At 42.0% G+C, this 13,700-nt stretch overlaps 1 protein-coding gene across 4 annotated transcripts in view; it reads right to left on the bottom strand.

Moving 5' to 3' along the window:
• Positions 1-3,347: 3,347 nt before the first annotated feature.
• Positions 3,348-13,700, bottom strand: part of KIF17 (kinesin family member 17) — a 35,434-nt gene continuing 25,081 nt past the window's right edge. The window contains exons 11-14 of one of the 4 annotated variants that reach the window (XM_042452134.1): positions 10,355-10,613; positions 9,355-9,425; positions 7,033-7,138; positions 3,348-4,991 (exon numbers count right to left, since the gene is read on the bottom strand). In XM_042452134.1, the coding sequence (XP_042308068.1) occupies positions 4,798-4,991; positions 7,033-7,138; positions 9,355-9,425; positions 10,355-10,613 (630 nt within the window). In that variant the 3' untranslated portion in view covers positions 3,348-4,797. Of the gene's footprint in view, positions 4,992-7,032; positions 7,142-9,354; positions 9,429-10,354; positions 10,614-13,700 lie in introns of all 4 variants that reach the window. The other 3 variants (XM_042452133.1, XM_042452132.1, XM_042452131.1) reach the window with 3 other exon arrangements.

Here is a 13,700-nt window from a genome sequence, read left to right on the forward strand (position 1 = left end):
TTCCCACCAGTTGGTATAAAAACCTTTTTTAAAAATTACAACTGCTATATATCATGGCATATGTTAACTAACACTCACATCTGCCGATACTTTGTTATGCCTGAAATTAACAGTGTTGTCTGTCATCATCACTATTTTCTCTCTTGGTACCAGTTCCGAATAACATGGGAGATCTATGGCCAGGAAAATTAAAGCCAGATTGCCAAGTTTTGGGAGCAAGCCACCTGACCACACAGAAATCATGCAGAGAACTCAAAAATCTCACGTTCTCTTTTACCAAAGGCTGTTGAGCTACTTAAAAGGATTGCCTTACCCTCTCTTTATTATAGTGCAACTGAGAAAGTGGAGGAAGGGCTGGAAACATATACAGTGTGGCAGATTCATTAAGTATGTGTGTGAGAAAGAGGAAGGAGAGAGAGAGATTGTTCCTCATGGCTTCTTGTTGGCTGGAGCAGAGAACTGAGCCCAGATGGCTAAGAAACAAAAGGGTGCTTGCCTGGTTTGCTGCAAGCAAGCCTGTATGTTTACACTACTGTCTGCAGATGAGCAAATCTGGAACTGAACACTTCACACCCACCACTTTGTGCCAAGGCTTTGCAAAATATCCATCTGCATTTAATTCCACCACCTTTGTAGTTGCCAAGTGGGTCCTCAATCCAGGGAAGTGGAATGTCTCATAATAAAGGGGTTTCCTTTAAAAGTGGTTGACTACTGTAGCTGCCAAGATGGATCCCATGGTGGTGGTGGCAATCCTGTTCTGGCCTATTTTAACCAATTCTCTTTGAAGCTGTTTGTTCTTTGCTCAGTCCGTGGCTTATGGTGCATCCTGCAGTGATTAATTACTGCATCTGGAGCATTTTATATGAATGCAGAGGACAGTGTCTTCTAAAAGTAGTGGGTGCTTTTAGTCCAGTCCATAGACTATAGCAAAGCCGTCAACTGCATATATCATGAAAAGCTATGGAACGCTCTTAAAGAAATGAGAGTGCCACTACAGAGCTTATCACATCACTTAATAAATCGATTTACTTCTACCTGGCTTAAATCTTAATTCAGGCGGCATCCTGATATTATTGCAAGGCTTTTTGCAGCCTAATTTGCCACCGAGTACGTCCTAGGTCCATCCCCGCTTCCAGTAGCGTTCCTTGCTGCTCTTTTTGGATCCGGGAGTTTTCTGAGTTAAGGAAAATGGCTGCCAGAGCGCTCCTGGAAGTGGGGGTGGACCTAGGATGTATTTGGGCAGCAAATTAGGTGGCAAAAACCTTGCAATATTAGCAACAGCAACAGCAAGTACATTCACTTAAGTACAGTACTCTCTAAGTGATTTACAATGTCAAGATGCCGCCCGAATTAAGATTTAAGCTGGGTAGAGATAAATCAATTTATTGAGCCATGCAATAAGCTCCTACATTTGATAGTCCTGATGAGGAATCGGTACTCAGGACAAGAGGCTACTATCAGAACAGAACACGGAGAGACAGAATAGTTTCCAGTCAGCAAAGGGGTCAGGCAAGGCTGCATTCTATCACCCTATCTGTTCAACATGTATGCAGAAAATATCATACGAAAAGCAGGACTAGACTCCAAGGAAGGAGGAGTGAAGACAGGAGGAAGGAACATCAAAAATTTAAGATATGTAGATGACATTATACTAGCGAAAAATATCACAGACCTGGAACAATTACTAAGAAAAATTGGAATGGAATATGTCTTTCCCAATAATATCTAAATGGAGGCGTTTCAAACACTTTGCTATTTTCACCTGGAAAATGCTAGAAGATATATTACACTTCCCCCTTCAAAGCTTTGGAATTTCTTTTAGAGAGCTCCTTGCTTCTGGTGTGTGAAAACCTCCTAGAGTTGAAAGAAGGTACCATATTTTTGATTTTATTTATGATTCAATTTTCTTCCCGGTACCAAGATTAAGATCAGGCAGATATTGGAAAGTAGGGCCATCCTCCACCTTCCAGAGAAGCCACTTTCATTGGGCTTTGCTTTTCCATCCCAGCCCCAGAATCACCCAGCAGGCACTGCACTGGGAAGTAGAACAGGGTGAGATGGAAAAGAGGACCACTCCCTCCTTGGCTCAAGTGAGAGACCAGCAGTTTTGTACCTCCCCTATCTTTGAGATGTTTCCATTCCCAGCTCTTTATAGAAAACCTATAACAGATTTCTAGTCCAGTGCTCAAGCCACTACACCCTGCTGGTTGTTGCTGTGTGCTTTCAAGTTGTTTCTGACTTATGACTACCCTAAGGTGGTAAACTTATCATGGGGTTTTCTTGGCATGATTTGTTCAGAGGAGGTTTGCCAATGCCTTCCCCTGAGGCTGAGAGAGTGTGACTTGCCCAAGGTCTCCCAATGGGTTTCATGGCCAAGTGGGGAATTGAATCTTCGTCTCTAGACTTGTAGTCCAACACTTAAACCACTACGCCACACTGGTACTAATCCCAATAATAACAATACAAAGATAGGTGTGGCTTCCTATAGGCTAGAGTTTTAAGTCAGCACATGCATCAATCTAGCGAAAGAGCAAAGTGACCACTTTGGACCCAAACAGTTACCTTCACAGTAATTCTCCCAAAGAGTAACACCTTGCAGAAGTCATTGGTCCAAAACATACTGCAAAAATCATCCCGTTTGAGACTGCTTTAAATGCCCTGGTTCAGTGCTAGGGAATTCTGGGAACTTTATTTTTGTCAGACATTTAGCCTTCTCTGTTAGAAAGGTCTGGTCCCACAATAAACTACAATTTCCAGGATTGCCTAGCACTGAGCCAGGGCCGTTAAAGCGGTTTCACACTGGATTATTTCTGCAATGTGTTTTGGACCATTGTCTTCCACCCACAAAACAGAAGTGACATATCCATATACATACACAAGGCTGTAAAAGCAAATTTAAAAGGCACAGTACAAATTATTTACTTCTGTCTCTTCTCTTGCCCTTTCTCCAAGAGTTTAAACATGGCATACACATGGTTAGCCCGTTACGGCCTCACAAATATCTAGGTTACAACCAGGCCACAGTTTGCAAGCCCTACAAACTCACTGTGCTGTTCTCCTAAAAGCTGAAAAAGGACAATCTCATGCCTCATAGGCCCTAGGTAAAGACTATGGCCTCTGCAGCAAACTAGCATATTTCTCAGTGATATCAGGCAAGTGTGCATACAGTACCTTTAATTATTGACTGAATGTGGATGGAAGGAGACAGTCAGTCCCCAGTATATGAAATAAAGTTTGGGGAACTCTACTGCTATGGAGATTTCACTTTCCTTCTGTTTTGGCACATACCCCTTCAAAACAACAGAAAATATATGGAACCCGTGGAATGTAAAGCAACCAAGCAAACATTTCTCATTAACAGGCAGTTTATTGTGCTCACATGAAAGGTGAAAATGAAAAAAAAATAAATCAATACACATACAGTGTCTAGAAGTAATGTGCAACCTCTACATGGATCCATTATGGGAGCTTGTTCTACTGTTCTCATCCAGAGGAAAAAATAACTGTGCAAACCAGAACCCCAGGTTTAGTTCCTAGGTGTGGATCGTGAAAATGACTTGATTTGCAAACTTCTGGAAGTATATGAATAAGGCTGTGAGAATGCTGCTGAAGCTCTTGCTACCCCAAGGAAGGAGGTAAGAACACATTCTGGATTGAGGTGATCTCAGTGCAGATTGGAGCTCTCTGGAAGACTCCATTATAGCTTGATGTACATGGAATCTATGTGGTTTTCTGAGTGCCAGAGGTAAAAAGAATACAGAGCCTTCAGTGCAGAAGAGGAACCCATTGAATAAGAAGCACTTATGTGGAATCTATATAGGGTCTCAATGCAGTCCTTCCCAACCCGAAAGACCTAAAAGCTTCCTTTCTGCCCTCAAGCAACATCTAAGTGCTGAGGGGATGAGTGATGTGCAAGATACATTCTCCACTTGTTAGCAAGCTTCCAAGCTTAGGTGCTTCCTCAGGTACCTCTGATGGGAAAACAGTCCCATCAGAACTCTTTCCTCCCTCCATCCCTCTGCCATAAACACTCCCACCTTGCCCAGCACTATCAGCTGCACCTTTTAACATTGCTGGGTGGGGGTTTGGCCAATTCCATATTAACCTTTTTAGCTTGCAGATTCTCTTCCTTGAGCTTTATTTGCCCCAGTGTTGTTCAAAATTCATCTCTCCACCCTTCTCTAGAGAGGTTTCTCCTTTGGACCTCATTTCACTCCTGAGTAGGCCTCTTCTGTCATTCTTTTGGAAATGGTTGCCCTTTCTCTCGCCTTCTCTCTTCCTTCTCAAGAATCTTCTAGACCAGAATCAGGATCTAAAGTGAGTTGAACAGGCAGGATAAGGCCGCTATCCTGTCATTGATCTGAACTTTTGGCAGTAGGGGAGGGATGGGACAAATTGTGCCCAACTATTTCCTGCCCTGTTAGAAGTTAGGGAGAATGTAAATGCTTGTCGTGAGGTGGAGGAAGCCAAAGGTCCATCATCTCTAAGAATTCTTAATTTGTCTCTTCTAGGTTGGGTTTCCATTACAGATGCTGTGTACAGCACAGAATAGGAGAGAAAGATGGGCTCAAAAGGCAGTGTTACTACAAAATGGCAATAGGATGGTTCACAGTGAGAGGTATCAGTCCCAACTTGAACATGGAGGACTGATTAGACTAACTGTCTGTGGGAACCAGCATTTAATTGCTTTCACTCTCCCACAAAGGGAAATAAAATCCATGTAAAGCAGCTGCAGCACCAAAACGGTCACAGTGAGGGTGAACAGAAGGACAGCAAGCAGGCTAGTACTCCCCGGAATCAGAGTGCGTCTCCGCTCAGGTTATTCCGGTTTTTCTTGCGTTTTGTCTTGGTCGAAGAAGGGAAGTCCAAGGATTCTAGGCGGAAAGGGCGTGGCTGGGGCATCTCCACTATCTGGGCAGGGGAAATTGGTGCCAAGCTGCAAGTCAGGATAGAGGTGGTGGTGTTCATCAAAGGGGGCGAGTTACGGGAAACTGCCAAGAGAGAAACAGAAAGAAAACACTGGGGTGCTTAGTCTAACTCAGGAGGGGGAATCACGCAGCCCTCCTCATGTTTGACTGCAACTCTCAACATTCTTCATACTGACTAAGGCTGACAGGTGCTGCAGTCCTACAACATTGGGGGAACATTGGCAGCACATAACCCCATCCCTGGTCTAATTGCAACAATAACAAAAGCCTCTCTGCCTATATGAAATCCTCCTGGGAGGAGCCAGTCTTCAAGCCTTCTAAAAAATTTTATTGACAGTTTCAACATGTGGGCAGAGATGTGGGTTTTTAAAAATTTTGAGCCAGTGTGTCATAGTAGTTTGAAGGTAGGACTACAACTCTGGAGACCAGGGTACGATTCCCCAGTTGGCCATGAAACCTGCTGGATGACCTTGGGCAAATCACATTTTCTCAGCCTCACGGAAAAGTAATGGCAAACCTCCTCTGAACAAATCTTGCCAAGAAAACCCCATGATAGGGCTGTCTTAGGATCACCATAAGTTGGAAATGACTTGAAGGCTTACAACATACAGTCCTTAATGAAGTGAGGACTCAGAGTATGTGGCCCTCTACATTTTGTTGGACTGCAACTCCCAACCAGTCCTAGCCAGCATTGCAGATGCTGGAGGATTGTAGGAGTTGCAGTCCAACATCTGGAGAGAAGCAAATGCCCCATTCCTGGCTTTGTGCAGATTTTGAAATGCAACAGATGATGATTGCATTAATGATGGGCACAGTGAGACTAAGACCTGACATGGAGAACCACTGTAGCTTCATAGTATAGCTAGCCCAAAACATTTTATTGCCTAAGACAGAGCTGTAAACCAAGTCAAAGTGCACAGCATCTCAAGCCAGCCATGTTATTTTGGAACCTGGGGTACAAAACACTTTTAAGTGCTCTTCTCCCCATCCCTGTCAATAAAATAAACAAATAAATGACAATTTGCTCCCTTCTCATGGCAACAGTTGTTGCTGTTCTTGTGTGCTTTTAAATCATTTCTGACTTAAGGGAGAACCTATCATTTGGCTTTCTTTACAAGATTTGCTCAAAAGGGGTTTGCTATTGCTGGCCTCTCTGAGGCTGGGAAAGTATGACTTGTCCAAACTCATCCAGTGGGTTGCCATAGCTGAATGGGTAATCAAACCATGATCTCCCAGAGTCCTAGGGTGCATCTATACTGTAGAAATAATGCAGTTTGACACCACTTTAAGTGCTGTAACTCCATCTTATGGAATCCTGGGATCTGTACTTTTACAAGGTCTTTAGTCTTCTCTGCCAAAGCATGCTGGTGCCTCTCAAAACTACAAATCCTATGATTCTGTACAATGGGGCCATGGCAAACTGCATTATTTCTACAGTGTAGAATGTAGATGCACACCTAATCCAACATTCAACTGCTACAGCATGACAGTTTGCCTGAATTAAAAGTTTAAAGTCTGTTCTCATAAATTCACTGGTGGCACTAGGCAAATTATTTTCTCTCACCTTCAGTGATTTCAGAAATATTGACCCACTTTACCAGGTTGCTCTAATCCACAATGGTTACTTTTTTATTTAATTTTTTCATCTCCTCACTTCCAAGCGTTGACTTAAATTACCACCATTTCTACATTTCACAGGATACACTGATATAATAATATAATACAATATAAAAACTAAATTCTAAATTAATTCCAATTCTAACTAAAATTAGAAGTCTAGTTATATCCCATCCCTGGTCTTTATTTAATCATATATTTTTAAAAAATAATACAGAATGATAACTATGCAAAAGCTTGAGAACAAGAAGGAGAAATAAATGATTAAAATAAGTACGGAGCAGGAGGGGGAGCCCCACATACACTGAGAACAGAAATGGGAATCTTGCAGCCTTCCAGATGTTGTTGGACAGCAACTCCCAGCATTCCTCATCAGTGACTATGTTGGCTAGGGCTGATGGGTATTCCAGACAAACAACATCTGGAGGACCATATGATTCCCGCCTCTGTGTTAGAAGAAAAGGCAGCGAACACCGGAAAGGTTTACCATGGTCAGCACTGAGAATCTGGCTAGCCCGTTTTGAGCGAAAATAGTTACTGGCAATGTTCTCACTGTCACTCTTGCTCAGCATCACCTTGTAGCGATCTTCTTCCTGCTGGAGACACATACAAGCAGTTACCACTAGTTTATCATAATTAAGCCCCAGTAGGTCACTGTTGTTATTGTAATTTTTACAGACGAGGGAACTGAGAGTGGGACCGCACCTAAAGTTGTAATTTCATCCCTACATTCACATCTCACATTCATCTTTACCATCTTAAATGCTAATGTGTGTTACTTCTCTGTTTTGTTTCTACATCGCTATTCAAAAATAAGAAGGGTACAGATTCATGGGAAACAATAATCTAAGGACAATATCCAGACCAAGGTGAACATTTCAAGTTTCAGTGAGGTTTAAGTACAGGTTGAGTCTCCCTTATCCAAAGTGCTTGAGATCAGATTTATTATTATTATTATTATTATTATTATTATTATTATTATTATTATTTTGAAATAACTGTATTTGCATATATGTACACAATGAGATATCTTGGAGATAAGACTCAAGTTTCCACACAAAATTAATTTATGTTTCATATGAACACATAGCCTGAAGGTAATTTATACAATATTTTTAATACCCTTTTGTGCATGAAGTGACGTTTGTGTACACTGAACCATCAGAAAACAAAAGTGTCACTATATCAGCCACCCATGAAAAAAGTTTTGGTTTTTGGAATATTTTGGATTTCAGAATTCTGGATAAGGAAGGCTCAACCTATGTAAGCTTACATTTATTTAATTGAAATCAATGATATTTAAATAAGTTTAACCTCTAGTTTAATTTCTGAGAAGTGGTAGCACTATGGAATATACAACTTTGGATGAAAAGTGAGGGGCTTGACAGACCGCCCCAAAAGAGCAGGCTGGAGCTGCCCGTTTTTGTTCCCGAGGGAGCCCGCAGCAACCAAATCGCATGGGCTCACTCTGCACCAAAAAGAACCTACTAAAAGTGGACTCTTTTTGGCACTGTGCGGCCACTGCCATCAGTGCACCACCATTGTGGTGCACTGTGGTGAATCAATGACGCAAGCGTGATGCCCCGGGTGGCCACCATGATGGCGGCACCACTGCCATGTACTAGGGCTCGGGCCCATATGGTCACTGCGCGCTCCCAAGCCCTAATTTTGGCCCAAGGATGGTGCTTCCTGTCCATCTGTACCAGGCCTAAATGAACAAACTTTTAAAAGTTTTCTCTTTACTAATGATATAGTTAGTTGTCACTAGAGACTTTCCGACTTATCATGGTGCTAACCATGTGTCTGCGTTGGATTACATTAAGTTGCAGGTGGTATCTCACATAATGGAATGCTCTTCTATTAGGAAGGGAAATCTCTCCACATAAAAAAGTAGCATCTCAGGGAGAAAAAATAGGTTTAGATTTCTGCTTCTTGACATACTAGTTTTCTAAATGCACAGACTTGAGTGTGTGTGCCCATTATGTGAGTCCCCCATACAATGAGTAACAACTGGCAATTACAAAAGACAGAGCAAACCATAGAAGACAGATCCATGAATGACAATTAGCAGAGAAACTGGACTTTACCAAGACTAGTTACTCTTTGCTACTACACACTTATAGCACTTTAAATACCACTTTAATTGCCATGGTTCCATCTTAGAAAATCCTGGGATTTGTACTTCAGTGAGGTACTTACACCTCTCTGGCCATGGAATCAGGGGCCAATTTTCTGCCTCTGGGACCCTTTGCAGGCCACATGGACTGCCAAAAATGCCAAAAACAGCAGGATAGAAACAGAGGTGGCTGGAAATCACAGGATTCCTTTATGCAAAGGGATCTTGTAGTACCTTTGAGGCTGGTAGCACAAACTTTCATAGACTCAATTCTACGAAAGCTCATGCTACCACAGCTTCTTTCTTTCAGTCAGCCTCAAAGGTGCTACAAGATACTTTTGCAAAGTGCTTTTCCAGACTGACATGAAGGGTTCTTTTAAAGGGGTGGGGGCTTGGAAACCATTTAAAAGTTGAATTGCCACTTCCAGAGGTTTTCAGAAGAGACAATTCACTTTTTTTGAGGGGAGCAGAAATTGTGATTTTTGACGGTTTAAGGGAGATAAAAACCGCCTTAGGTGATTGTATGTGTCCACAGAACCCTACTTTGCCCACTCATAGCATAGAGCTGTGACCAGGAAAACACACTCTCATGACAGAAAATCAGACAGAATAATTTATTAAATTTACACTGCACCTTTTGTTTGACTTATTCCCAGTAAGTAGGTACAGCGAAAGTACCCCTCTCCAACTTACCACAGCCACTGCATCTCCATTTTCTGATGATGAGCTTCTCCTGCCTGTTTTGCTCTGTGACATCGATGGCACTGCTATGAGAGAAAAGGCAATAGTGTCTTTTGGGTTTTTATCATTTCCTTCTGGTCAATATCATGCCATCTTCTTCAGCTATTACATAGCATGGGGGTTTCAGTGTATGCAGTTTTACTCAGGGCTGGCCAAAGTATGGCTTGCTTTTGAAAACACCATTAGGCAGGGCTGCAGTAAAGCTGCAGCTGTGTTATTGATGGAGCTGATCAGAGGGTGAAATCTTCTGCTGGTGGAGTGAGGTGATCCTTTACTCAAGATGAACCACTTTAGGCAGGGTTGGGGAATGTGTGGCCCTCAAAATGTGTTGGACTAGAACACCCATCAGTTCTGATCATCTCAGCCAATAGTGAGGGATGATGTCAGGTGGAATCCGACACCATATGTTATTGGATCAGTGGTGGCTAATGGTTCCCATGTCAGTGGGTTGGTGAATCCACTCCATGCCTGATCTAGCTTTTAAGGAGTTCTCCTTTAAGGATAGTCAAAACATGGAATGGATTCAACACCCGACTGACATGGGAGCCACCGGCCACCACTGACCCAATAACATATAGTGAGGCATGAGATGCCCAGCCTTAGTGTTTTCTCTTCTATATGTGATGAGGGAAGCATGGTAAGAACTAGACTTGCCACCAGGATGCCTAATTAGATGGTACATCAGATGTATCTTTGCATTTAGTGTGTAGGTTTTTTTTTAAAACACTAATGTAGTGGATAGATTATTATCAGAATGGCAGGAATGTAATACTTTCTCTACTCTGGACCAGAGGAAAATCTACCTTCTGAAGATGCAATCTGCAGTGGGAGGAAACTCCCATTACTGCCTTGAAGCCTAAACTGGTGGTGAATATAAGCATATTTTAGTAAGCTATTTCCTGAGCGAGACTTTCGAGAGGGAAATGTGGCAAATTTATGGAGCTCTTCTTACCAGATGGAAGGCTGATCTTTTGAGTGATAGGCTCTGGGATTTTCCAGCAACCTGATTCCTCATCCCAGGTGGACTCCCGCTTGATTTTATCAAAGTTGCTATAATTACAGTCCCGCCGTATCAGGGGTTGTACTTGGTCCAAGAGCTGCTGATGGAGCAGGAGTTCCCGTTCTTGGCGCCGGATGGTGGCCAGATAATCAATCTTCTCCAGTTCAAATTCTGACTGGAGATCTTTGATTTCGGTCTCAGCCACTCGCAACTAGGAAAGATTGAACCAGTTTGAGAACAAGAGCTAAGTAAAACTAATTGTTAAGAGCTATACAATTTCAAAATTCATGTATCCTGAAGTAGTGCCTGTCAGGCTTCCTGAAAGAAACACTAAGATATCAAATAAGCAAGTTTACAACCCCTGTCATACAGGTGGCTCTCTCACACATACGAATTTTACTTGGTGACTTTTCCACGAGGGTCCAAAACACACTGCAGAAATAATCCAGTTTGAGACCGCTTTAACTGCCCTGGCTCAGTTCTAGGCAATCCTAGGAACTGTAGTTTATTGTGGCACCAGAGCTCTCTGACAGAGAAGGCTAAATGTCTCACAAAACTATAGTTCCCAGAAGTCCCTAGCATTGAGCCAGGGCAGTTAAAGCAGTCTCAAACTGGATTATTTCTGTAGTGTATTTTGGACCTGGATGACAGGTAGCTGAATATGTGAGTGCAAAGCAAAATATAAACTAACCATAGAATGTTGCTATCTACAATGGCTTACTCATAAAGGCATGTAAAGAGCTCTTGTGGCATCTTTGAGACTAACTGAAAAAGAGAAGTTGATAACATGAACGTTCATAGATTTGAGTCTGCTTCCTCACATGCAAGATCCCTTTTCCAGACTAATTCAGCTATGTCTTTGAATTCATAAAAGTATGCTATCACTTGATGTTTCAGCCTTCATTGATGAGTTAAGTTAGTTGTGCAAGACTAATTTCATTTCAAACTAGCCATTGATCACGTCATCTGCCATATTTTTTAATCTCCCTTTTCAAGCCCAATTTGAACGTTATCATAGTATCACACAGCGGTAATATACAGAACAAAAGACAGCATGTCCCAAAACTGAAACACAAATAGTCACGTGATCTGGCAACCCAAGTGGATGGGAGAGGTGGCGTTCTCACAAAACTGTATGAAACCCGACCTTGGGGAATCAATTTTCAGTGGCAACCATACACACTGTATGGATGCTTGAACTGGGCATGGTTGGAACTGTGAGGACCATCCAAAAGGAGCTAATCCTGTGCCTGTGTCCTTTAATGATACAATTTATACATGACATCTCTTTTGAAGCCAAGATAATGAAATTGAGGCTTTGACCATGTGATGAGAAGGCACAACTCATTAGAAAAAACAATAATGATAGAAAAGGTAGAGGGAAATAGAAAAGGAGGAAGAACGCATACCAGATGGCTAGATTCAATCAGGGAGGTCATGGGCCTGAATTTGAGGGAACTCAGCAGAACAATAGAGGATAGCAGGACTTGGAGATGTCTCATCCACAGGGTCACTATCAGTCAGAACTGACTTGACTCATCCAAGTACAAACTGCACACACATTACATCTGTTATTAAAAGCTTGTGTGTATATGTGCCTTCAAGTCAGTTGTCGATTTATGGTGACCCCATGAATCTCATAAGGTTGCCTAAGACTCCCTGATTGAATCTTAGGCAAAACAACACTCAGAGATGGTTTTGCGGGTTCTTTCCTTTGAAATATAGCTTACAGCACCTGGGAATCATTGGTGGTCTCCCCTCCAAGTACTAACCAGGGCTTTGCCTAGCTTCAAAGATCAGACAGGATCTGATACCTTTACGTTATTTAGACCCATGAAAAGCATACATCTACATTGCCATTTATCTGTTTAAACCACAGGTCTACGTTTCAGACATTTCCTGACTCTAGAGTAGGGATGGGGAACCTGTGGACCTTTAGCTGTTATTGAACTATAGGTCCCATCAGTCCCAGTCAGTCTGGCTAATGGTGAGTGATGATAGGAACTATAGTTTGTCTATTGTTGGAAGGGCAGAAGTCCTCCAGCTCTGCCCTAGACTCAGTGTGCAAATCAATCTGCCATATAAAGGCCCATTTATACAAGGTTCATCTTTTCCTTGCTCTCAGGCAATAATGAACTGATGTTAGTTCAACATGGCCTAATTTGTTCTTGTCGACACTCTCTGTGTGGTCCACTGCTGTGTTTTAAATTTATAAAGCAAGAGAACATACTTAGTATCTCTCAATAGTTAAAGCATGACTAGTCTGTCCTTCTTGAATCCTGAGCACTCTGGAAAAAACATGAGAAGTACCTAGTTGGACTAAACTAAGGTGTCATTTCTCCAGCATTCTCTACAACAATCCCATTAACCAGCAAGTATTAGGTGAACTGGTGAAAAATCACTGAACCAGGAAATGTGACTTTTTAAGACTACAATCCCCAAACATGCACACCTGTCAGTATGGGAGTTGAAGTCCCACAAAGTAACTTTTCCAAGCTCTGAGTGACTTGACTTTCAATGAAGTACTACCTTCTCCTTGCAGGATAACAACTAATGAAGAAGGGTTGGGCACTTTTGCCTTGAGTAGCTTGTTTGAATAGACATTAATTTGGCCGATGCAGGTGGTCCAGAAGAGTAATGAAAAGCCAACCCTTCTGTAATTCCATATCCTATATAATCTAGTAAAGATGAAAGGACTGTCCAGGCCTTTGCAGAAGCTTTATCTGTCTTCCTCCTAAGTTTCTTTTCTCCTCTTTCTCTTAATCTCTCTTTTAAAATTAAAATTAGAATAAGCAACACACATTACTTTGGATGCAACCGAGTTGTGGGTCCTCCTAATCCACATACTGAAGCACAATGTTTCAAAGATTATGGGAAGAAGGGTTGTTATTTCCTCATTTCACATCTATGTATTTTAAGAGAAGAAGGTGTGAATAATTTTCATATGCACCCAACTTTCCCAAGTGTCATGGTCACAGCTTGTGTTGGGTGTCTGTGAGTGGGGAAAACAGCCCTTGCCCAGCACTATACAAGGAGAAAACAGTAAGGAGACAAGATCCCTATGCTCTAAGATAGTCAACCGTTTATTTCATTTAAAACAGCCAGACACTTTTCGGCCTGTATGAAAAAAGGCTTTTTTCAGGGGCTTTCAGCAAAAATCACTGGAATTGTAAACACTCTCCAAAACACTATTAAAAGAGTTTTTTAATAGAGACTGAAATGTGTTGGGCTTTTTTAAAAGGAATAGACAGCTGACTTAGAGCAGGTGGAGCTTGTCTCCTTACTCTTTTCCTGCTTT

Source organism: Sceloporus undulatus, chromosome 2 (assembly GCF_019175285.1).
Source record: "Sceloporus undulatus isolate JIND9_A2432 ecotype Alabama chromosome 2, SceUnd_v1.1, whole genome shotgun sequence".
NCBI lineage: Eukaryota > Metazoa > Chordata > Lepidosauria > Squamata > Phrynosomatidae > Sceloporus > Sceloporus undulatus.